This window comes from Myotis lucifugus, unplaced genomic scaffold (assembly GCF_000147115.1).
Source record: "Myotis lucifugus unplaced genomic scaffold, Myoluc2.0 scaffold_747, whole genome shotgun sequence".
Lineage (NCBI taxonomy): Eukaryota > Metazoa > Chordata > Mammalia > Chiroptera > Vespertilionidae > Myotis > Myotis lucifugus.
The window spans coordinates 97,715-122,712 of record NW_005871795.1 but is presented as its reverse complement, the minus strand read 5'-3'; the positions used below and the strand labels follow the sequence as shown (position 1 = coordinate 122,712).

At 52.1% G+C, this 24,998-nt stretch overlaps 1 protein-coding gene across 1 annotated transcript in view; it reads left to right on the top strand.

Annotated features, from left to right (window-relative positions):
• The window catches only part of TJP1 (tight junction protein 1), a 39,752-nt gene extending 18,261 nt beyond the window's left edge, over positions 1-21,491 (top strand). Inside the window, 20 exon segments of the mRNA XM_023746866.1 lie at positions 136-211; positions 213-242; positions 244-288; positions 2,052-2,160; positions 2,837-3,056; positions 3,333-3,517; positions 3,613-3,708; positions 4,514-4,596; positions 5,667-5,877; positions 6,151-6,251; positions 9,347-9,697; positions 10,218-10,451; positions 11,043-11,900; positions 12,037-12,134; positions 13,275-13,502; positions 15,255-15,412; positions 15,768-16,233; positions 17,168-17,385; positions 18,445-18,549; positions 19,966-21,491. Of these exon segments, the coding sequence (XP_023602634.1) occupies positions 136-211; positions 213-242; positions 244-288; positions 2,052-2,160; positions 2,837-3,056; positions 3,333-3,517; positions 3,613-3,708; positions 4,514-4,596; positions 5,667-5,877; positions 6,151-6,251; positions 9,347-9,697; positions 10,218-10,451; positions 11,043-11,900; positions 12,037-12,134; positions 13,275-13,502; positions 15,255-15,412; positions 15,768-16,233; positions 17,168-17,385; positions 18,445-18,549; positions 19,966-20,060 (3,967 nt within the window). The 3' untranslated portion in view covers positions 20,061-21,491.
• Positions 21,492-24,998: the final 3,507 nt, after the last annotated feature.

Genomic DNA, 24,998 nt, shown 5'->3' with positions numbered 1-24,998 from the left:
CCAGCAGTGCTGTGGGCGACATTTCAGACACGATGGCCCTTTTATTTCATTCTGAACATGGTTTTCATGGTAGCAGTTTGCTGTAACTCCTCAAGCCTCTCTTCACCGTTTCAAACGAGATATTTGTTTCCACAGGCCAGCATGAAAATTGGTGAAATTCAGAAAAGGAGATAGCGTGGGTTTGCGGCTGGCTGGTGGCAACGATGTCGGAAATATTTGTCGCTGGCGTTCTAGAAGATAGCCCCTGCAGCCAAAGAAGGCTTGGAAGAGGGCGATCAAATTCTCAGGGTACGTCAGCGCGCTCACGCATGTGGGGTTGAAGCACGTAGAGCTCTAGGAAGAGGCGTCCAACCTGGCAGACCCACCATACGACACAGAGAATAACCTACGCCACAGTCTCTTGAGCCACGTAAACATTCAGACCAAGAATCCATGAGGTCCCGGCTGTGCCGGGCCTGTCACTTCCAGTGCCTGCGTTTGCTCTGGTTGAGGGCTGGGCTGTGTGTTGCTACACAGTGGGCGCTCTGTTCTCGTTTTAATCCTTGGTTCATAGAACCTACAAGACAAAGTAAGTCCTGGATCCATGTAATAGGCACCTTTTTAGTTCAGCTACATGTTCGGCAGCAAGGCTCTGCCGTGAGCCACAACTCGGCAGCGGCCAGCATCGGGTGCTGCTCTCCGTGGGTGTGGGCGTGGCCGCAGTCCCCCCAGCCCCTGGACCTTCAGCACGGGGAGGTGGGGTTTCCTGCAGGCAGACATGGAGCTGCCCTGGCTCTGACCTCACACACAGGAGCCAGGGCAGCCCTGTTGGTGCAGCCTGCTTTTCCCTAGCAGTGTGGCCAGTAACATGGGAACATCTTTACCTGTCTCTTCTCCTTTTAAAATGTCCACACTCCCGCTACATGCGCCATTGTAATCAGCAGATCACATCTCCCCAGTGTGAGTTTCTGCACGGGCTCTACTTCTCACCCTCCAGCTGTCAGTGCCCCTCGGTCCTGGCGTCTCCCTGCCTGTAGGCTCCCACCTCCCTTGTCCTGACTCTGTCTCCGACCCACAGTCCCGTGGGCCATGTTCTTCTCTTCCCCCTCCTGCTCTTCAACCCTCCTCTGTTGCATTTCTCTCCTTCGGCTGTTGAACTTGAGTCCCTTCCCTGCTTCCCTTTCGGTCCGTGCTGTCATGGAGTTGAGTAGCCTGGCTTCCTCCGTAACCACTGCACCTCTGACGTTCCTAAGCCATCCGAGACCTCGTGTTGTCTTCAGCCTGCGAGTCCCTTGACTTCCCTCGCTGTGCTCTGAGCTCTTGCTGTCCTTCTGGAACACCTTCCCGGGGCTCCACACACAGCCGTTCTGTCCTCCTCTGATCTCGGGTGCTCTTTTCCTGCCTCCTTTAATGACTCTTCTAAACTTAGGGAATACATCCTTTTAACACTATTTCTTAGTAGTGTATTTCTGTTTCGGATTGTACAAGTAGTGCACACTACTGTCTTTTTGTCACCCAGCGCACAGTCACACTGACATCTGGACGAGGCCCTGCTGGTCCTTAGGACCAGCTGATACAAGTCACTGTTGCCTGGCAGCCGCTGAGCCCTCAGCAGTCCTGCAGACGTTCTCAGCGATGCCTCAGCACATCCGCTGTTTCTTCCCCATCTCATTTCCTTCTGATTGCTTTTGCAGAGTCTAGTAAAGTAGGGCTCTTTGCACATTTACAGAACTTATAACTTAAAATTTTAAAGGCAGAGATTTTCCAGTAATAATAGATATTTGAAATTAGAAGTTGTCTTTGCTCTAAATTGGTTAGATTTTGCACTGAGTAGTCTTTAAAATCAGGATGCATGGTGACTGCTCTTTAAATGAACTTACACCTTCACTCACTTGACTTGGTTTCTGCTTGCTTTAAATTATAGTATATTCTTTCTCCAGAGTAAATGTTTCCATCTTACAGATGTGATCTTTTTAAGTTGGGTAAACTGAGAATATTTGCTTCCTGTGTAGATAAACATTTTGTGACCTTTAAGTACGGCCATGAGTGACTTGTGAACGGCATTTTGACAGGTCAACAACGTCGACTTCACCAACATCATCCGCGAGGAAGCCGTGCTCTTCCTGCTGGACCTGCCGCGGGGGGAGGAGGTGACCATCCTGGCGCAGCAGAAGAAGGACGGTGAGCCGGCGGGACGGGGCGCAGGCTGTGGGAGCTGGGGACTGAGATAGGAGTTTATTTCCATTTCAGTAAGGCGCTCAGAGTCGAGGAGTAAATGAATGTGTTCATCTCACAGCACCGTGATAGGCCCAGCCAGCCTTAGCGTGTTCTAGCTTAAGTAGGATGCCGACCAGCCCAGGGCAAGGCTCGGGAAAATCCCATTGTGTATTAGCTGGCAGAACCACGAGAAGCACACAATTTTGTGCTGACATTGTCTAGGCAGAGCTCTGGTGTTTGTTCGTGTTCACGCCCCAGAATGCCTGGTGTTCTCTGGTTAAACAGGTGCCCTGTCCGTGTAGAACAGGGCTCCCAGCCTCGGCACACGACATGTGGGCTAAGGCCTTCTTTGTGGTGGGGCTGTTTTGTGCCTCGTAGGACATTAGGGAGCATCCCTGGCCTCCACCCACCAGTGCCAGTAGCACCCACATGCCCCTCCCAGCACCTCACCTGCAAAGTGGAGGTGCTGGGCGTTCCCATCTCGTGAGGTAATGGTGGTGTACATGTGGCCAAGTGCCCAGCACGGTCAGGGCCAGTGTTTGTTAATATTATCAGTAGCCTCTTTGTGTTGTGAATTCTCATCAGCTTCATTTCTTATCCCACTAGCTATTGATAATGTTTTTGTCTTGATTCTTTTTAGTTTATCGCCGCATCGTAGAATCAGATGTAGGAGATTCTTTCTATATCAGAACCCACTTTGAATACGAGAAGGAATCTCCGTATGGACTTAGTTTCAACAAAGGCGAGGTGTTCCGGGTTGTGGACACCCTGTACAATGGAAAACTGGGCTCCTGGCTCGCTATTCGCATTGGCAAGAATCACAAGGAAGTGGAACGAGGCATCATCCCCAATAAGAACAGGTAGGACTGTTCGGCTGCCTCTCAGAACCCAGTAAGTAACGATGACAGAGTTCAGTCCCCTGGGGAATGCTGGGAATGTGAAGATTCATCTTCATTGTCGTCATTGTGTCTGTAATTGACCCAGTTGTACAAACCCCTTGATTTTAGTTCATCCAGTAAGAGATGTAAGCTGCATGTGAGATTCTATCCAGGATTTGACATTTCACTCCTTGGGGGTCTTTTTCCATTTTGTGATTTTAAAACACCTTTATTTTATTGGTGTCTCCCCTGGCACAGGGCTGAGCAGTTAGCCAGTGTGCAGTACACGCTTCCTAAGACAGCGGGAGGGGACCGCGCTGACTTCTGGAGGTTCCGGGGCCTTCGCAGCTCCAAGAGGAATCTCCGCAAGAGCAGGGAGGACTTGTCGGCCCAGCCGGTGCAGACCAAGTTCCCAGCCTACGAGAGAGTGGTCCTCCGGGAAGGTATGTTCTCCTCCGCACGCTGGCCTGTACCCTGTAGTGTCCGCGCGCTCATGGCAGACAAGGCATAAACTGCTCTTCCCTGGGTTTCTCCCCAGCCGGGTTCCTGAGGCCGGTCACCATCTTCGGACCAATAGCGGACGTGGCCCGAGAGAAGCTGGCGCGAGAGGAGCCGGACATTTACCAGATTGCAAGTGAGTCGCCTCCACACTGGCTGGGGTGAGGCCGAGGTGTTCATTCACTCAGTGCCCCTCTAAGGGCTGGGCTGGTCCCTTCACCCAAGGGAAGTGACAATTTGCTTTTTTTTCAAAATACAGTTTTATTGATTTCAGAGAGGAAGGGAGAGGGAGAGAGAGACAGAAACATCAGTGATGAGAGAGGATCACTGATCAGCTGTCCCCTGCACGCCCCACTGGGGACCGATCCTGCAACCTGGGCAGGTGCCCTGACCGGGAATCGAACCCTGACCTCCTGGTTCATAGGTTGATACTCAACTACTGAGCCACACCAGCCGGGCTAAATTGAGAGAATTGCCATATTTGACAGTTTCCCTTGGGCAAGTGACAATCCTAATTTTCGCTCAAGTTCCATTTCCTGATTCTCTTTGAAATGTTGGTGTGTAGAGTATGAGTTTTGATGTTCTGAACATACTGGATCCCAGTATTGCAGTATACTGAGGTTGGGGTGCCCCATTCAACCTCGACCCCGAGGCAAGGCCTCACTTGCCTCTCCTAATCCCAGCCCCGTGGGGAAGCACTGGTCTAACCCAGCAGTTCCCATTCAGGGCAGATCCTCCCCATTGGCTGTCCGGAGCCATTTTCGTTGTCATGATGAGAGCGAGGGAGGCGGGGGCTGCTCTTGGCATGGGGTGGATGGAGGCCGTGGCACAGCACACCCAGCTACGGGTTCCCGCGCCCAGCGTGTCACAGTGCTGGTGGCTAGGAGTTCTCACCTCACCGCGGCAATTTCATGTTTGTCTCGTCCTGACTCCATGAACAGAAAGCGAACCTCGAGATGCGGGCACGGACCAGCGTAGCTCCGGCATCATCCGCCTCCACACGATCAAGCAGATCATAGACCAGGTGAGCTCAGCAGCGACTGCTTCGTTCTCAGCTGCGAGTGTTGTGGCTCTGAGTGGGATGCGGTTTGGTTCATTTGAGAGTAGAAAGGTGTTTCTACAATTATTTCCGGCGTACCATGCGGAAAGGTGTGGGAATAGAGTTACATGCATCTAGAGTTGGTTTTGATTGCCACAAAAGCATGTTCAAATACATTAATAGACAGTTTACACTGCAATACTTGTGGTAGGGAGTCTGCTTTCACTCTGCAGACCATGTCAGGAGCATTAAGTTGTCATACGTGTAATCACTCTAACCCTCGATTTTCAGCCGGTGTGCCGCAAGAATTCCTAAAACATGCAATACCTGGTAATTCAGTCAGGGTACTGACCTTTTCCCCCTCAGATTGTCAAATGAAAAAATGACCAACACAACAACAACCATCCGGTGTGAATGAATCAAAATTATACCTTTTTTTTTTTTTTTGTCACAACAGCAAAACAATATAGTATATTTTTTGGTGTGCCGCAGAATTTTAGTAATTAGTTCATGTGCTCTAAGAGATGAAAAACGGTTGAAAATTGCTAATCTAACCGAACACAGCCAGTACTGTCAGCTTGCAAGTATTGTGCCAGCTTAAAAGTGAGCTGCTTAAAGTTTTTTATTTGTTTTCAGGTTGGGCTAGAAATTGTATTGAATTAATTTCTAATGACAGTTTCCTGATACGTGCTCCTGAAACATCAGAGCCCATGAGACGTCCATCACGATTGGAGATAGTCTAGGCCCATGCTTGGCAAACCATGCCTCGCGAGCCACATGCGGCTCTTTGGCCCCTTGAGTGTGGCTCTTCCACAAAATACCGGCTCTTCCACAAAATACCGACTTCTGCGCATGGGCCACGAAGTTTCAATCGCACTGTACGTGCGGCGCCCACACGTGGTATTTTGTGGAAGAGCCACACTCAAGGGGCCAAAGAGCCGCATGTGGCTCGCGAGCTGCGGTTTGCCGACCACAGGTCTAGGCTGTGCCTTTTTCTGCGATGATTCTAATTCACTGTCTTGTATCCTCACTCATTTTTTTCTTTGTGTTTCCAGGACAAACATGCTTTATTAGATGTCACACCAAATGCAGTCGATCGCCTGAATTATGCGCAGTGGTACCCAATCGTGGTCTTCCTTAACCCCGATTCCAAGCAAGGCGTGAAAACAATGAGGATGCGGTTATGTCCCGAATCTCGGAAAAGTGCCAGGAAGCTATACGAGCGGTCTCATAAGCTGCGTAAAAATAATCACCATCTTTTTACCAGTGAGTGTCCTAGAGGCCTCCTTCAGCTAAGTGTCTGGGCAGCAATATGTGGGCCAACACGCTGTGTCGTTCCAACGCTAAAACCTCTGTCACCGTGGCCTGGAGGGCTGCCCGGTGCAGTGCAGGCTCCAGGTCCCACACAGCTCAGAGGTCTGTGTCCTCAAACCCCATCTCAAATGGCTCAGCGATGAGGCGTGAGGCCTGGCAGGTCCAGGGACTCCGACTGTGGGCAGTGGCCGGGCTGTAAACCAATGTCATTCATTTATTTTTCAGCCACAATTAACTTAAATTCAATGAATGACGGCTGGTACGGTGCGCTGAAGGAAGCCATTCAGCAACAGCAGAACCAGCTGGTTTGGGTCTCAGAGGGCAAGGTAAGACGTTTCCTATTATTTTACCTTTTAACCTGCTTAGTAAATTACATAACGACTCGGAGAGGCCTTTGAGTTACTTTGTTTTCTAATGGGTCTGGTTTTTATCATCTGTATGGAGGGGTTATGCGAGTTGTTTTGGTGGCAAGATATTCCGAAATTCTCTCAACTGTTGACTTACCACCTCCATGGTGTTCCGTCAAAAGACTTCCTAAATGACAGCTAACGGGGCAGGGCTGGGTGCTGTCTCTGCCCCTGTCTCGCTGAGGAATGACTTTGAACCTGGCTTCAGTTTCCTCCTGTGAAAAAGAGGGGAGCCGGGTGGGCGACAGGAGCGTCCCCCAAACGCTGTCCTCAGCACAGGACACTCGGGACTCCCTGTGAGGACAGAGGTCCCTCTGAGGGCCAGGGGCGGGCACCTGCTACCCGCAGCCCCGCAGGGAGGGCACGGTCTCCAGGGCCTGCTAGACTGACAGGTGCGCTGCCCAATCCGTGCCCAGGGGTTTGTCTTCCCTCACTCAGCACCTGTTCACATTCTTACAACACACCCGGGAGTGTCGCTCAGAGTTAGACCTCCTTTTTGGCTTTAAGTTCTGATTTCCCCACATCCAATGGCAGGCTTTAAATGACCCCGTTTCTGCTGTCACTCTTCCTGGTTGGGGGCCATCTTTCACGGGAGAGGCCTGTTGGTTCTGGTGGGAGAGCGAATGTTTGCTCAGAGTGGACCGTTCAGAGAACTTGTTATTTCAACGTGTTTTACCTTCAGATCAGTGCCGCCTGAATCCGTTCTGGTTGCTAGGGGAGGCTGTGATGTCTGTTTTTTTATTTTGTTCTCCACCGTCGGCTTGGGCTGTGTTGTGCCTGCCCCTGCATGGCCCCTCCCTCCGCCTGGCTGTGATGCAGATGCTCGGCTGTGCATGTGCATGCTGCATGCTCCTGGCCCGGCCCGTCCCCCACCCAGGACACGCAGCCCCGCAGTGCAGAGGCTAACACGCTCCCGTGGGGAGGCGGGGCTGCTGCTCCCACCACGCAGTGCAGAGAGCCTGTCAGGACCCTCCCCCTCACCGCTCGGGCAGGCTCTCTGTGAGCCATCAGAGCACTCTGAGGAACTGACACGGGTGGCAGCTGGGACCCTGAGCCCGGGAAAGGGGGAAGAGAAACCACCACCTGGCAGCCATGGCGTCACTAACCTCTCTGCCCGCTGCTCTGGGACAGCACGCCCTGTTAGCGCCCTCTGTCGGCCAGGCTGCTGATCGCACTGTGATTCTCGGATGAGATTGGCTTGGAAATGCAGAGGGCACTGTCTACCTATCTGAGAGGTTTTTAAACCTCAAACCTCCCTCTTCTATCCTTTCTCTTTGTTTCCTTTCTTGGCTTGGATTTCACAAGGAAAGGTCTAACTCCCCCAACTTCTTATGTGAGAAAAGTAGGCAATTTAATTTGTTACCAGGATAGGTTGATGCATTCGGTAAATCAGAGAGATTGGTTACAATTTAGATGGAGCTTCCGTTTTCCATCCAAGTGTGTTTTACCTGAGCGGATCGTCAGACTAACAGCACTCACTCCACACTGACTGTCGTGCGCTCGCTGCCGGGCGCTGACTGCTGCGGAGGGCTGTGTGCACGTCCGGCCCGTCTTGTCTGCCCTGCTCCCCGAGAAAGGTCGTCCTGAGACTGAGCAGGCGCGTGACCTCTCCGTCCCAGCAGCCCTGCCTGGTGCTCACTTGTGCACTCCATGCCTGGCAGCGAGGTGGATTGTGAGTCCCAGGTGCCCTTCCCCCAGGCCTTCCCTCTCCCCTGGCCGGTGCTGGGTTGCAGTCCTCAGCCCTGCAGGGTCAAGGTCACAGCAGAGGGCAGGGAGACAGCTCTTCCTCCGCAGGACAGAGTGAGGAAGCCACTGAGGGTTGGGGGGACAGACCCTGCCGGGACATGACTCCCCCTGCCCTGAGCCTCCAGGAGGCCGACACCCTCGTCTTCCCACCAAGAAGGCAGTGCCGGGCCGGGCTCTTCCCCAGCAGGCGCGGGCTGCGTGGAGAGCCAGCAGGCGGCTCCGGCCTCATGTTTGTCCTGGGCGTGGACGAAAGATTGATTTCTGGGTTCCACGACCTTCGGCGCTCATGCTAACTGGGCACCGTGTCCAGGCAAGAAAGACCTTTACGGACTGTTGTGTTTCATCCAGTCCCAGGGTGAGGTCTGTGTCCAGTGGCAGCCTGTCGGTGCCGCTCTCACCTCCTTCCCCTCAGGCACCTCTCATCCTCTCTCAGACGGCAGCGCAGATTGTTAACGCCAACTTGACTCTGATTACTTGTTACAGAGAAGTAAGCTGTGTTCCTCCCTTGCCATCCGCTGGATGCTCCGTCTTTGAACAATAACAGAAAAACGTGTAAGAGGCAGCCAGGACTTAGTGATGCTGTTCCCTTGTTGTATAGAAGCTTAAGCTCTGCTGGCTGGTGTGGCTCAGTGGTTGAGCATCAACCTATGAACCAGGAGGTCAGGGTTCAATTTCTGGTCAGGGCACATGCCCGGGGTTGTGGGCTCCATCCCCAGTAGGAGGCGTGCAGGAGGCAGCCGATCCATGATTCTCTCTCATCATTGATGTTTCTCTCTCTCCCTCTCCGTTCCTCTCTGAAATCAATAAAAATTTTTTAAAAAATAATAAAAGCTTAAGCTCTTCCTCCACTACAGTTTATATCCATGACCGTTCTCACGTGCTGTCCTGTCGGTGTGTCCCTGCTGTGAGCGTGGGCTGGCAGCACCCTCCCACTTCACCTTGCTTCGGGCTGACACGCTAGTGACTGACTGGGCTTAGGAACCCGAGTGGTGCCAGGATCCCTTCCTTGTCTTCCGGGCTGGGCCCCAGAGGCCAGCTCTGTCCTGATTGGCCAGCAACCTTCCATTCATCCAAGCCCTCGGGTCTCCAAGGTGCTGTGTGTCTGCATGTGCGCGTGTGCAATCTTCTTGACCTGTCCGCAGCAGAAGTGTCGAGAACTAGGTGTGGTTTCTTCAAAGCCCGATAACTTTTCAGTCTCCCTTGTGAACTAAAGGCCCTCTCTCACAGAATACTGAATAAAACTTGTAATTTACTTTCATTTGACCCAGGCGGATGGTGCTACCAGTGATGACCTTGACTTGCATGACGATCGCCTGTCCTACCTGTCAGCCCCAGGTAGTGAATACTCAATGTATAGCACGGACAGTAGACACACTTCTGACTATGAAGACACAGACACAGAAGGCGGGGCCTACACTGATCAAGAACTAGATGAGACTCTTAATGATGAGGTGGGGACCCCCCCGGAGTCCGCCATTACCCGGTCCTCTGAGCCCGTAAGAGAGGATTCCTCTGGGATGCATCACGAAAACCAGACATTTCCTCCCTACTCACCACAAGCGCAGCCACAGCCCGTTCATAGACTAGACTCCCCGGGACTTAAAACAGCCTCTCAACAGGTAAGCAGCAAGTGCGCAGGGGCACAGGTAGGGTGCGCTGCTGGACTGGAGGGTGTGGCTGAGTTAAGGGTACATGCAGCTCGCCACGCGGCTCGGGCTGAGTGTTGACCTGTGAACCCAGAGGTCATGGCGCGATTCCCGTTGCGGGCTTAATCCCCAGTAGCTGGCGTGCAGGAGGCAGCCGATCCATGATTCTCTCTCATCATTGATGTTTATCGCTCTCTTCCTCTCCCTTCCTCTCTGAGATCAATAGAAATATATTTTTTTTAAAAAAGAATATATTCCTCCTTTCCTCCCCCCTCAGGAAGTAATTTTTAATTTCGAGTTGAGATGCCGGGGGGCTTAATTCCCCCCTGTGTTTGTGTTTCTTTTTCCCCCCAGCAAGCCAAAGGAGGTCCTTTTTTAACATAAAAACTTTATTTTTCCCCCCCCAAAAAATATAATTTTTTTTAGCCCCGCTAATGGGCCCCAGAACCGCACACCCGCCCAGCACCCCTTTAATTTTTTAAACTTCTCACAGAAAGCAGACGCCTCATCTCCAGGCCCTTACCTTTCGCCCGAAACAAACCCAGCACCACCCACCTCTGCTGTCAATCACAGTGTCAAGTTCACTCATGTCAGACTGGAGGCACCCGCCCCTCCCGCCTCTCACTCCCCACCAGCTGACTCTTTGCCAGCACCCAGGGCCGAGGCCGCCCACTCCCTGCTCAGGGACCACGGAGCTGCACTTCCGTCGCATGTAGACCCAGCACAGGTACCTGGGCCGCGGTGCCCACGCGCACTCCCCTCCCGGGTCCCTTTGCTTCGTCCCTGGGCCACAGAGCGCTTCCGGCCAGCGGCTGCCTTCCCGCCTGTGGTGTGCATGGCTTCCGGTGGCACACGGGTCGTTGCGGAACAGGCCTTGTCATTGCGATTTTTTGCTTTATATTTTTTTTATTCTTATTTTGGGGTTTTCCGTGTCTTGCACAATTCCTTACTATATAACGGAGACCCCGCCTAGACATTTTCCTGTTTTATAAATCACGGTATGTGCAAATTTTCTTTGTGATTTTTATTTTCAGTGTCCAATCAAGGGGAATGAATGGTTCGGGTGCTGATTAACTTTCTACTAAATGGAATAATTAGCACAGTGATTGTTTATTAGCTTAGATGGGCACATAAAAGCCCCCCTGCACTGTACATGTTGAGCTCTTGCTGAAACTGGCTTCTCCACTAATCTCTCCGCCCTGGTCATAACCGGTGGGGCACGCCGGTTATGGAACTACAGGAAACCGTAGTTTTCTCTATTATAATCCACGGGAAGGAGAGACAAGCCTGTGCGCTTACCCCTGGCTCTTGTGCGCAGGTGTACCGGAAGGACCCCTACCCCGAGGACATCATCCGGCAGAATCATGTGGTGAAGCAGCCGGCCGGGGGGCATCCCGTGCTGAGGCCCGACAGGGACCCCAAGCCGAGCTACGAGCCCCATGCCCCGTACGTGGAGAAGCAAGCCAGCAGGGACCTGGAGCAGCCCACGTACAGATACGACTCCTCTGGCTACACCGACCCGTTCTCGCGGCACATGGACCACCGCCTGCGCTATGAGGAGCGCATCCCTGCCTACGAGGAGCACTGGTCCTACTACGAGGACAAGCAGCCCTACCAGCCCCGGCCCTCTGACAGTCAGCACCCCCGGGACCTGGACTCCAGGCAGCACCCCGAAGAGCCCTCGGAGCGGGGCTACTTCCCGCGGTTCGAGGAGCCAGCCCCTCTGCCCTATGACAGCAGACCCCGCTACGAGCAGCCGCCCAGGACCTCCACCCTGCGGCACGAGGAGCCCCTGGCTCCCGGGTATGAGGTGCACGGCAGGTACAGGCCCGAGGCGCCGCCCCCCGCGGGCCCCCAGGCCCCTGAGTCCAAGCAGTGTTATGAGCAGTACCCACGGAGCTACGAGCAAGTCCCCGCACAAGGCTTTACCTCGAAGGCAGGCCGCTACGAGCCGCTCCACGGGGCTGCGCTGGTCCCTCCTCTTGTACCAGCCTCTCAGCACAAGCCGGATGTGCCGCCGCCCAGCACCAAGCCCCTGCCCGCACCCCCAGCTCCCGCCGAGGAGGAGGACCCAGCCATGAAGCCCCAGTCCGTGCTCACCAGGGTGAAGATGTTTGAGAACAAGAGGTCTGCGTCCTTGGAGAACAGGAAGGACGAGAACCACGCGGGCTTTAAGGTAAAGACGGGACTGTCTTCCCTCCCGCCCTGGGCGCACAGCAGGTGGTGAAGAGCAGTTCCCCTGCCCTCCCTGCCCCCGCGTGCAGCCTGCTTTGTCGTGATCTGTTCCGGGCGTGTTTGTCTTATTTTTGCAGCCTCCAGAGGCAGCGTCCAAACCGCCAGGGGCTCCCATCGTGGGTCCTAAAGCCACTCTTCAGAGTCAGTTCAGTGAACACGACAAGACCCTGTACAGGTGGGTACACGCCCTGGTGTGGGTGGAGCTGGCCCGGCTTGGGGTCCTCTTGGGCAGTGAGCCAGCCTTAGTGTGAGGGAGAGGGAAGAGGTCTGTTTGTCCTTGAACGAACTATAGTCTTTCTAACTAACACGGTGGCCCTGGACAAAAAAATAAAGGTCTTTATTATACCTCTGTAACAGGTCTTTTTATAGCTTCAGGAAACATGTTGAAAATACACTTTTCTAGCAAATGATTAAAATAAAAAGCTTAAAGCCCTAACACTCGTAGTATGGCTACAAGTTGGCTGCCATTGTGCTGAGCTCTTCAGTGCAGTGAGGGAGGCCCCGGGGCTGCGCGGGGGAGGCTCAGGTCCTGGCGGAGCCGGCAGGGAAACCTGGCAGCTGGGCCCTCACTGGACCTGCTGGTGCTGCTGAGTGACAGGCTGGCTCCGACACGGCCTCTGCTTAGCGGCTGTGCTTGTATAGAGAGGAGCTGTCTGTCTGTACATCTTCCTCTTATTTAATAATGCCGGTGCTTTTCACGAACATACAAACTATGTGGTGTCTCCTTAGCCAGGATTGCTAGCAGATGAGCTGTGTGATGAAGAATAGGCACGGAAGCTTAGCCCTGCCTAAGTTTTTTCGTTTTGATGCAGTTTCCAAAACGCACTGCGCAGAGCATGAACTGCGGTGCATTAATTTGCCTAAAAGCTTGCTTTCTTCCCTGGCTGCTTCCTGTGCCCTCGAGGACTGTGCGCTTCACAGAGCTGCCTCCTTGTCTGGGGATCATTTCTTGGTCCTGGTTAAAGTTCTTGCACGTCTCTAAGCCTCCCTCAGTCGTGGCTTGCTGCTGACATTGGTGTCTGTACCTGGAGAAGTTCTCCACTGGGTTGGTTCCACTTCCTTTTTTCTAAATAACTGCTCTTAACCTGCTGTGAGGCCTCTAACCAGATCATTGTCAGCGGAATAGATGGTATTGAACCCATGGGCCTGCAGCGGGTGGCCTTTTGAGCCTCGTGTGAAGATGTGGAGTTAAAACGGCCATGTTGACGGGGGCTGCTCAGCAGTCACCGAAGGGTCGCGGTCAGCGATGTCCATGCCCCAGTGTCCTGGCAAAGTCACCACCTACAAGGTTGTCCTGTTTGCCGTTCATTGTCAGGGTCCCAGAACCGCAAAAGCCTCAGCCGAAGCCCCCGGAAGATATTGTCCGGTCAAACCACTACGACCCCGAGGAAGACGAAGAGTACTACCGCAAGCAGCTCTCCTACTTCGACCGGAGAAGTTTTGAGAACAAGCCCTCCGCACACATTCCCACAGGCCACCTCCCAGAGCCGGCCAAGCCGGCTCACTCCCAGCATCCGCCCAGCCTTTCTAGTTATTCCTCGAAGTAAGTCACTTAACCCGAGACTTACCTTTGGGGAGTGAGGCCACATAAAGGCTCGATTGTGTAGGGGGCCATCCCATGAAGCTCCGTGTACCGTGAAGGCGATGGTCGAGTGTGTGATACACGCTCCCAGCAGCCTCCAGCGGGTCAGCACAGGCACACTTTCTAGTGGGAGGCACTGCGTTTGCTTTTGTTCTTAAACTCTCAGAGCAGATGTAGAAAGTTCTGCATTAGGAGAGGTGTTAAAATCAAAGGTAAGAAAGGATGACTGGACCATAAGAGTGTCAGAGAGGAAGGGGGAGAGAGAGAGAGACATCATGAAGAGAGAATCACGGATCTGCTGCCTCCTGCACGCCCCCTACTGGGATCGAGCCCGCAACCCAGGCCTGTGCCCTGACTGGGAATTGAACCATAACCTCCTGGTTCATAGGTCGACACTCAACTTTTTTTTGTAAGAGAACATTTATCTGGTACAATCACAGAGGTAGGAGAAGCAGTTCCTAGAGGAAATGGGCTTAGGAAACAAGTTATGGAGGCGAAGGAAGGGCCCTGGGAGCTTGGGAGCGAGGAAGCCAATCGTAGGTGCCCGGGTCGGGGAAGGGAAGGCAAGGCTTGGCGCCAGGAGGGAGAGCGCCTTGGTGGATGTTTTTAATGACATTTGAGTTCCCTTTGCTGCGACTTGCTTAGTTAGATTGACCGTTTCCTCTCGTTTTTCTATTGCGCTTGCTCGGCCATCCCTAGATTTCTGGGCTCTTACCCTAGCTATGGCTACTTGAAAAGGAGCGTCAAGTGGTAAGACTGGCATCACGTGAGGCTGTTCATCAGGTGTGCTCCCCTGTCATTGGCGTTATGTGCACTTCCAGATTCGAACGCCATCGTCAAACGCTCGTGTCCATGCAGAAAGCCAGCTAGCGGCACAGTTTAAAGCTCACGCTCCACGGAGTCTGTGAAAGTCACTCGACATGTCTGTGTTGTGGGTGCACATAACGCCAGTGCAGTCGGCTCTGCGCAGGTGTAGATGGGACGTTCCACTTATGGGTCTCTCTTCAAGGCTCTTTTGTGTGCATTTTCTGTGTCACGTTACCCATGGCAGCCTGAGCAAATACGCGTATGCGGCCCAATCTGACTTCAATGAGCCTGTAAAACGGAGCAGGATCTGCTCCTCTAGCTGTTAAAAGGTGGATCTGGGAGATCAAGGGCGAAGTTTAAAGTGAACGGCACACTCGCTCGCTTACCTGGTGTCTCTGCCCTCGCAGGCGGAGTTCGAGTAGTTGTCACTGGGACCTCTGGCCCTAAAGCCAGAGCAGTCACTGCCAGCCCCTCGCTAAGGGAGTGGCCGGCTCCCGGGTGACACCGGTTCTGGGTGCACCGGAGCGGCCTTGGCATCCCAGACAGGAAATTAGAAGTGAGCCCAAGGAAGATTTGGGCCTGTGAATATTTTTCAAAACATTTGCAAGACGTTATTAAATTGTAAACAGCAGAGGGAAATAGTACAAGTGTACCCAGAATTCCGTTTGCCTCTGGTTGCCATCTCCTGGGTGTTTTCCTTGAAGTATCTGTGTGTCTCTGCATTCCTTGTGCTGGTGACGGTGGGATTGGTTTGCCTATTTTGATAGAGGAGCTGCCATACTCATAAGAACACGTTGTGAAATTCCTAGATTAAAAAAATAGCTTAGAGATACTTAGAGAATGTGGACGAGTTTTGTCTGTGTGAGTCCATTTTCAGGTGTTGGCACTGTCTTCATTTCTTCACAGGGGCAAGTCTATTGACGCTGATGCCTTCGGTGACAAACGCTATGACTCAGTCCAGCCCACGCCACCCCCACCCCCGCTGCCCTCCCAGTACTCCCAGCCGCCCCAGCCCAGCTCCAGCTCCTCGCTCCACGCCCACGCTAAGGGAGCCCACGGGGAAGGTAGGACATCCAGAAGTTGGCAGCACCACTGTAATAGAGTAATTCTCATAAAATTAAACTCTTGCTTCTAAGCACATAGTTTTTCATATAAAAAATATTACACAGCCCAGCCGGCTTGGCTCAGTGGTTGAGTGTCGACCTAGGAACCAGGAGGTCACGGCTCGATTCCTGGTCAGGGCACAGGCCTGGGTTGCGGGCTCCGTCCCCAGTGTGGGACTTGCAGGAGGCAGCCGATCAGTGATTCTCTCTCATCGTTGATGTTTCTGTCTCTCTCTCCCTCTCCCTTCCTCTCTGAAATCAATAAAAAATATATTTTCTTAAAGTTTTAAAAATAGTTGTGTATTTTTTTTCCCAGGTAATTCGGTGTCATTGGATTTTCAGAATTCTTTAGTGTCCAAACCAGAGCCACCTCCATCTCAGAACAAGCCAGTCACTTTCAGAACAATGAGCCGAGAGGATCCTGCTCCGTCTACCTTCTACCCCCAGAAAAGCTTCCCAGATAAAGCGCCAGTGAACGGCACTGAACAGCCTCAGAAAACAGTCGCCCCAGCCTACAACCGCTTCACCCCCAAGCCGTACACCAGCTCCGCGCGGCCATTCGAGCGCAAGTTTGAAAGCCCTAAATTCAGCCACAACCTTCTGCCGAGTGAAACTGCACACAAGCCTGACGTGTCTTCAAAAGTCCCGACTTCTCCCAAGACCCTGGTGAAGGCCCAGCCTCCCGAGTTCGACAGCGGAGTGGAGACCTTCTCCATCCACACGGAGAAGCCCCGATACCACGTGAACAACCTCAGCACCGGGCCCAGAGCCGTTCCTGGGAGGTAAGAGCGCCCTCCTTCTGGCCTCGTGATCTGTCAGACAGGAGCTGTGTTGCTTAGCTGATTGGGGACTTGACATGATAGTTTTAGCTCAAACTTGAACCTGAGTACTGTTTTTTTTGTTTTGTTTTTTAATATAATTTTATTGATTTTACAGAGGAAGTGAGAGGGAGAAAGAGATAGAAACATCAACGATGAGAGAGAATCATTGATTGGCTGCCTCCTGCATGCCCCCCACCGGGGATCAAGCTGCAACCCAGGCATGTGGCCTTGACCAGACTCGAACCTGGGACCCTTCCAGTCCGCAGGCCTATGCTCTATCCACTGAACCACATCGGCTTGGGCCTTGGTATTGACCAAAACGTTGCCACGAACGCTATCATCCAAGAGGCACAAGAGTAATGAAGCTGATGGTCACCGTGGCCAGTAGGCCTTATCATTAGCCCTGTTATCTGAGACTGAGTCGAGTGACCTTGCTCTGTGCCCACGTTCGCACAGCTGGGGTGCGGGGAGCACAGATCCAGCCCATTCTCTCAACAGCCACAGCTTCCCATGACCCCAGGAACATCGGCATCTGTGTTCCTCGGCCACTGTTTGCTCAGAGTGATGTTAAAAGAAACAAAGGTGGCCCTGGCCGGTTTGCTCAGTGGATAGAGCATCAGCCCGTGGACTGAAGGGTCCCAGGTTCGATTCCAGTCAAGGGCATGTACCTCGGTTGCAGGCTCGATCCCCGGCCCGGGTCAGGGCTCGCATGGGATGAGTTGCCTTCAAAATGAAATTGACTTCTCCAGGGAGCATCTGCTTCGTTAGCCTGTGAGTCACATCGAGCACTGAAAACGTTAGCTGTTCAAGTAGAGAGCTTCCTGGTGGCCGGGAGAAAGGGAAACAGGGTGAAGCCGGCAGGGCGGGAGTGGACTCACGCCGTTTCTGTACGCAGCCCGTCGGCAGTGGAGGAGGACAACGACGAGGACGGCCACACCGTGGTGGCCACGGCCCGGGGCGTGTTCAGCAGCAACGGCGGGGTGCTGAGCTCCATCGAGACGGGCGTCAGCATCATCATCCCCCAGGGCGCCATCCCGGAGGGCGTGGAGCAGGAGATCTACTTCAAGGTCTGCCGCGACAACAGCATCCTCCCGCCCCTCGACAAGGAGAAAGGTAACGGGACTTGCTCTGCTCGGTCTCCCTGACGCGGCTGCCGGGAGCTCAGGTGAGGGCTCTCGGACCCTCACCCCCACGCTGGCCACGCAGAGCTGCTCCTCCAGCAGAGAGGCCTCCTCGGAGGGCCCGGCTGGCGTCCCGGGCACGCAGTGTTGTCCCGTAGCGAGGCCGAGGGGCTGGGCCTCCCACGCGGCGTGCTCGCTTCCTGCGTGACAGTGGCAGGTGACAGGCCATTGGGCGTCCCTCCTCCTGTCTGCCGGGCGGCCTTAGCCAGCCTCTCCAAGTTTGTCTTTGAGTCAGTCCCCCTTCCATCTCTAGAGCCGGGGGAGGGAACACCCACTCAGCCAGGCTTGCTCTGTGCCTGTCTCCTGTTTGGAGAGCATAAGCCTCGTGGGACAGGTCTGACTCCACCCGGGTCCAGCACCAGCAGACACTCGGCAGGGGGGGGAGTGCCCTGTCAGGCATTACAGTCTGTGTTTGGGGGCTCCTTAAGGAATCGGTGCTGCTGTTTTCCCTGTCTCCCGGATCTGTCAGGGTGACGTGATGCTCAGTGCTACGGCTCCTTTTAGAGCCTTTGAGCAGTGCTTCCCTGCCGGGCACGCGTTACTTCCCCTCACTTCCCAACATCTGGCCAGAGCACTAACGCATGGTGGCCCCGCATGAGCCCCTCAACCAAATCTGTGGCATTGGAAACGCAGGATGTAGGTAACGTATAAGAAGTACATGTGAATGTACCTTACGCTGAGTTACCTGCAGGAGCCAGCCGCTCGGGGCTGTTTATCCCTGGAAATGCGGCTACCTCGAGGCAAAATGTGCTGGAAGTGCCGCACACGGGTTTCCAAGATTCAGTGTACTGATGACATGTCGGCGTGATTTGGGGACACACTGGGTTTAAAGCGCTACTAGGACGTGTAGAACTACCTGTGTGGCTTCCGTCAGTTTTTCTTAGTGCTGCTATGGAGAGCTCACCCGTTAGCGTATCATTAATATTGTGAGAGGGTGAGGAGAACCCAGGTGCAGAGGAAGACAGCCATCTAACCTCTCCCCCACCTCCAGGTGAGACCCTGCTGAGCCCGTTGGTGATGTGTGGGCCCCATGGCCTCAAGTTCCTGAAGCCCGTGGAGCTGCGCCTGCCACACTGTGCGTCCATGACTCCTGACGGTTGGTCTTTTGCTCTAAAATCATCCGACTCCTCGTCGGGTATGCTCCTTCACTCTGTCCTTTGGGGCTTTGGGACTGTCATTGATTGACCTTGGGCTGAGGGAGGACCCGGCCGTTAGCAGCCCTTTGTGCTGCACTGACCGACTGAACAGGGAAGGTAGAGAGGTGTCTGCCTTTTAACCATCGATTGGCCAAAGGTCGACTGTTTCTTGGTGCGCAACCAAATGACGTCTCTGTCTGAATTCTGAGGATGGGAGCCCTGGCCGGGCAGCTCAGTTGGAGCGTCGTCCTGATAACACCAAGGTTGCAGGTTTGATCCCCGGTCAGGGCACATGCAAGCGTCAACCAGTGAAGCTTGACTAAGTGGAACAACAAATCAATGTTTCTCTCTCTCTCTCTCTCTCTCTCTCTCTCTCTCTCTCTCTCTTTCTCTCTCTCTCTTTCTCCCTCTTCCCCTCCCCCATTCCTCTCTCTCTAAAAAATAAATAAATACATACATAAATAAATAAGTAAATAATTTTTTAAGGTGCAATGGGAGAATTGATACTGTCCTCCATATGCAGGCATTTTCACCTTCTTACTAAAATGATTTGACTCCTTTTATATGATTTCTATTTTGGGTCACTGTTCTTTAGTTTTTCAATCCTCAACGCATGTGTAACAGGAACTTGGAAGACAGAAGACCTTCCACTGGGATCACACTTGGCCGTGGTTTTCAGTGTAAACATCTAAGTCGCTTCTGTGTACACACTGCTTTTCAGTGGTTTTGTGTTAAGGTCCCAATTGCAAAGCTCCCATTGTATTTTCACGTTTCTCACTTCCTTGGGCGACTAGTCAGTTACCAGTTGGAACTTGTGGTATTTGCGGTTTAGGTCACCTTACTTGATCCTGATCTAGAAAAATAAGAATATATAGTCCTGCTTCTGAATTTTTGGTAAATCTGGTGAGCATTATGCAGTATTATATTAAAATAGTTTCATTGCTAGCTTTACCCAGTGGCCAGGTAAGTTTCTATTGAATGAGTATGAAAAATGTTTTACATAAATGTTAAAGGCACCCTTTAAAATCAAATACCCATTGCATTTTGAAGTTACTTATTACATGTTCTTACAAGCTAATATCTTTTTAAAGTACGATGCTTTGTAAAACACTGTGTAATATGAAGCAAGAATTCTTGTGATCCGTCCGCAATGTGTTAATTATAATAGTTTCAGGTTACAATCTAGTGGGTCAGCATTTCTATGCCTTACCGTGTGATCACCCCGCTGATTGAGTCATCGTCTAGTTTGGGTATAAAGGCAGCATGATCAGACATAAAGGAAATTGTATATAAGTACATGTATGTCTGTTGGCCTGTGTTGGCAAAGCGTTATGGCTAGTGACTGCAGATGACCTGAGCTTCTGTTACCCGCACAGGTGACCCCAAAACCTGGCAAAACAAGTGTCTTCCTGGAGATCCGAATTACCTGGTGGGAGCCAACTGCGTCTCTGTCCTGATCGACCACTTCTAATCCGGAAACAGGACCTTGCTGAAATAATGTGAACCTGGGCTAGACTTCCTCCATCTGAACGGAACCACTCTCTCAAGTATTACACTTCCCTTAGAGTCGATGCTGCCGCGGGCTAGTACTGAGCGCTTTGTTTGAACTGATGATTCGCGAGCGCCCTCCTGAGCCGTGGGCAGAAAACACTGCGAACTACGGGCTGTGCCGGAAGAACGTGGCCTCGGCGAGGGGTTCACAGACGTTGGCTTCGTAATGATTATTGTACTTCCTGTGGTCACTGCTTCACTCACACTGATTTCCGTTAAAATACCAGCCAGTAAAGGGGTGCATCTGAGTTCTGTTCTTTTCAGAGTACACGGTTTCCCACTTGCCGGTGGCCCTGGCCTGGCGCACACGTTATGTTATTATGCATGGGGTAACACGCACACATCTACATGCACCCGGGGCAGAACCAATGTGGTGGACTAAACAAATGGACAGCCAGCGGATCGATCGCGTGGGGCGGAGGGTCCAGCGAAGACGCTGACTGATTGTACATGAAAACACGCTTCTTGGGGAAGGGCACCAAAGCACGCGACTGTCCCGGGGCCTCTGGGTCTCGAATTAACCACATCACCAGACACACTAACCAGCAGGAATGCCTTACCCTCCTGTTCTTAATTCTTAGGTCGTCTCTGTGTAGGACTAGGTTTTTATGGCTTTTGTGCACATCCGGACACTGAATCATGAAGCAGGTTGAGCAGATTGTGGATTTGGTGGTTCCAGAAGGGTGTGATCACCCAGAAGGAAATAATGGTGTGATTTGGAGATTTTTTTATTTTTTTTTTGGCAGGGGGCAGTGGTGGCTTTGTTTCTTGTTTCTTGTTTTTTTCTTTTTGGCTATGCATTCGAAAATTTTGATGTTTCAAGGATGCTTGTACATAACGCGTGCATACCACTTTTGTTCTTGGTTTGTACATTAACTTTTATAAACTTTCCCTTTTTTTATACATAAACAAAACCAAGTTTCTTAAGGCTACCTTTGTATTCTCTCCTGTACCTCTTGAGCCTTGAACTTTGACCTCTGCAGCAATAAAGCAGCATTTTTATGACACACACAAGGTCATTTTTTTTAAAGAAAAAGAAATGCACAGAGTTGTTACATTTTTAAGTGCTGCATTTAAAAGATACAGTTACTCAGAAGTCTCTAGTTTGATTAAACTCTTGCAAAATACCCCTCCTGTAATTTGTGATACACTGCTGTGCCCTAAAGTGTATTTTTGTACTAATAGACGATTTATTACGGCACATCAGCACGACTTCCGTTTGGATAATACACCACTACATTCTGTTAACCATTAGGTGTGACTGGATTTCTTTTGCGGTTATTAAAAAAAGTCTCAAATTTCTAAATCTGCAGAATAAAACTTTTAAAATAAAGTGCTGGCTTGGACTGTTGGCCACTGTTTATGGTTTCGTGCAACTTCGTAAGCCTGCTTTGAAATCCTGCCCACGGGAGGCCTGGCGGGTGGGTGTGGAGCGTGGCCCGTGCCCAGAGGGTCCTGTAGGATGACCAGCGCCAACACTGAGGCCTGGAGACGGAGCAAGAGGAGAAGCATGTGACTCGGAGAGCGTCCCACCCACGCGTCTGTCCATGTGCCTGCGTGTGTTGGTGTGTGTCTGTTCCCAGAGCCTCCTGCAGGCCCCGTACTGGGGATGGAGCCCACAGCCTGGGCATGTGCCCTGAACAGGAATCGAACCGTGACGACCTGGTTCATGGGTTGACACTCAATGACTGAGTCACCCTGGCCAGGCATGTTGTTTCTTTTTAAAGCAACTATTCAAGGACTTCCGGTTCAAGGTGACCCTCATCCTTCAAAACCAAATGATGAATTTTACTTCATTATTTTCTGTTCCGTTGATGGATGAGAATTATCAACTCCTGTGTGCCTTGACTCAAAATTTTGATTCGCTTTCCCTAAAGGCATAACGTTTTTTTCCCATGTATAATTATGTTTGAGTCAGTGTGTGAACGTGAATAATTGCTTAGTCTAATGAAATCGTGGCGATGTACGTTTCTTATAACCTGATTTAATAGTAATGCCAGTTTAGTGGATTTAAGTGGAACTTACTTCTTAGCCTCATTGCCCTCCCGGAACAATTATTATTTCTCAGGGGCTCCACACAGAATTCTCATCAGTAGCTCAGAAGTTTCAGGAACTTCAGTTTTCACATCGAGCTTAGGATATAGAATTCAAATGAATAGATAGTAGTCGACCACTACCTGCTAAGGACGCTTGTCCAGGTGTATTACAGGGTCCTTATGAACCGAAGACTGCCACCCCGCATTCATAAAGTGCTTTCATCGTTACAAAATACTTCTATATGTTCACAATCTTATTTCTATGTTCATTGATAAGAGAACGTTGATCGGTTGTCTCCCATACATGCCCCGACTCGGGATGGAACCTGCAACCCAGGTATGTGCCCAGACCAGGAATTGAACCCACAACCCCGGGCATGTGCCCTGAATGAATGGAACTGGTGACCTCCTGGTTCATGGGTCCATGCTCAACCACTAAGCCACACCGGCCGGGCCATAATTCTGTATTTCGTTTTGAGGAGCAGCCAGATTATTTCCCATCCGCCCCCTTTTCCATTCTCACCAGCAATGAACAGGAGTCCACTTTCTCTACATCCATGCCATCACTTGTCATTCGCAGGTATTTTTTTTAAGTATCTTTTTATTGATTTCAGAGAGAGAGGGGGAGAGAGACACGTCAATGATGAGCGAATCACGAATCGGCTGCCTCCTGCACTCCCCCCCCCCGGAGATTGACCCCACAACCTGTGCATGTGCCCTGACCAGGAATCGAACCTGGGACCCTTCGATCTGCAGGCCGACGCTCTATCCACTGAACCAAACAGGCGAGGGCTCGTAGGTTTTACTAGAAGTGGATGTACTAGTAAAGAGGTATTTCATTGTATAGTTTTCCTTTTGGTAAAATATACGTCGGATAAAAATTACCGTTTGGAGCCGTGTGTCGGGGTGTCATCGGGCGACACTGAGGACGTTCTCATTGTGCAGCCATCCTCAGCACCCTCCTTCCACAGAACCCTCATCTTCCCCAACCAAGACTGCCCCCATCAAACAGTCACCCCCCACCTCCCTTCCTGCAGCCCCTGGCAACCATCCTTGTATATTCCGTGTCTATGAACGGGACTACTATAGGTACCGCACATATGTGGACTCCTACAGGATCTGACCTTTCGTGACCGGCTTATCTCCCTCAGCACATGTCCACATTTCCTACCTTTTTACGACACCACATTTTGCTTCTCCATGCATCCATGGATGGACACGTGGCTTATTTCCACCGACTGGCTATTGTGCACGTTTTGCGGCTATGCCCATGGGAGTGCAAATATCTTCAAAGTCCCTGCTTCATATACTCAGAAGTGGAATTGCTGGATTCGCAAGGATCATAGGATAATTCTATGTGTCTTTTTTTTGTTTTTTTTGAAACACCATATTGTTTTCCATAGTGGCTACACGGGTGCCTGGGTGCCTTTTGTTGGAGGTGTGAATAAATGAATAATTAAGGTGACTACAGGGAGAAGGAAACTTCCTGGCAGTCGGGGGATCTTGCTCTGGCACTGTTCCAAGCCCTGCGAATTTCTAGAGAACGTCTCCAGGAAATGTGAATTTGTACGCCCGCTCTCTAAAGGATGCCTGAAGGGGCTCCTTCTCGTGAGAGATAAGAACCGAGGAGAAAGGAGAAAGCAACACTGGCCGCAGGCCAGCGTTTTGAGGTCAGCCACTTTATCTGCGGAATTCCCCACCCCCTGTGCGTCCCTGGGCCATCCCATTAAATGGGAAAATGGATCCCATCCCCGCTAAGGTGTTGGCTGATAAAGGCTGGAGCTATTGCCCCTTCAAGGGGAATTTGCATTTTAATAGAGGCTCAGCAAACCCCAAAGGAATCGATATCTCTAACGGTGACATTTCAAGCATCCGGGAGGCCCTGCAGGGTTGCTTATCCAACTGGGGGTCTCTCTCCCATCTCCCACAGGCTGTGGGGGCGTAACCCACCATTTCCCATGAGTACATACTGTGAACGTGCCTTTTTATACCTCCGCCCTTCAGACTTCTTAACACTCCTGGGTCTCTTAACATGTCAACACAGCCTTTTCCCACGCAGGGTGGTCTTTAAATCGTCACCCCACCCGGCCACAGGGCGAAATATGACCATCAAAACTTGCCAGCTTTCTTGGTATTCCGAGCAAAGCAGCGATAATCAGGTATATGTACAACCTTTACCTGGCAAAAGGGAGTGGAGATGATTTAATAGGGTCTTTAATATATATATTGATTTCAGAGAGGAAGGGAGAGGGAGAGAGAAACATCAATGATGAGAGACAATCACGGATCGGCTGCCTCCTGCACGCCCCCTACTGGGGATCGAGCCGGCAACCTGGCCATGTGCCCTGACCGGGAATCCAACCTTGACCTCCTGGTTCACAGGTCGACCCTCAACCACTGAGCCACACCGGCCGGGCTTAATAGGGCCTTAAATTCGTTTTGGGCGGTTTGTGTTGCACCCAAATTTTCCTCTTGGATCCAAAGCCCTGCAGATGAAAGGTGGGTCGCAGACCTCCGTGGCGCACTGGGCATGTTTTCCAGGCAGCTCTTTCAGGGCCGGGTCCTCAGGGGCGGGCCAGGGACCTTCTGCCACTGCGGCGAAGCGGCACCTGGGGCCTCACCATGGCGCATTGGGAGGCTGCGTGCTGCCCGCCGCACCTGGGGCCGAGCGTTTGCAAAATATTCATCGCACCTGCGCTCCCCACCGGCCGGCGGTGCGCACCCAGGCTTTGCCCGCGGACCCGGCTCCCAGGCCGCTCCAGCGCCCCAGCCCGGGAGCCGGCTGCCCTCGCCCTTGACCCGCCGCCTGCGGTGCCCACTCC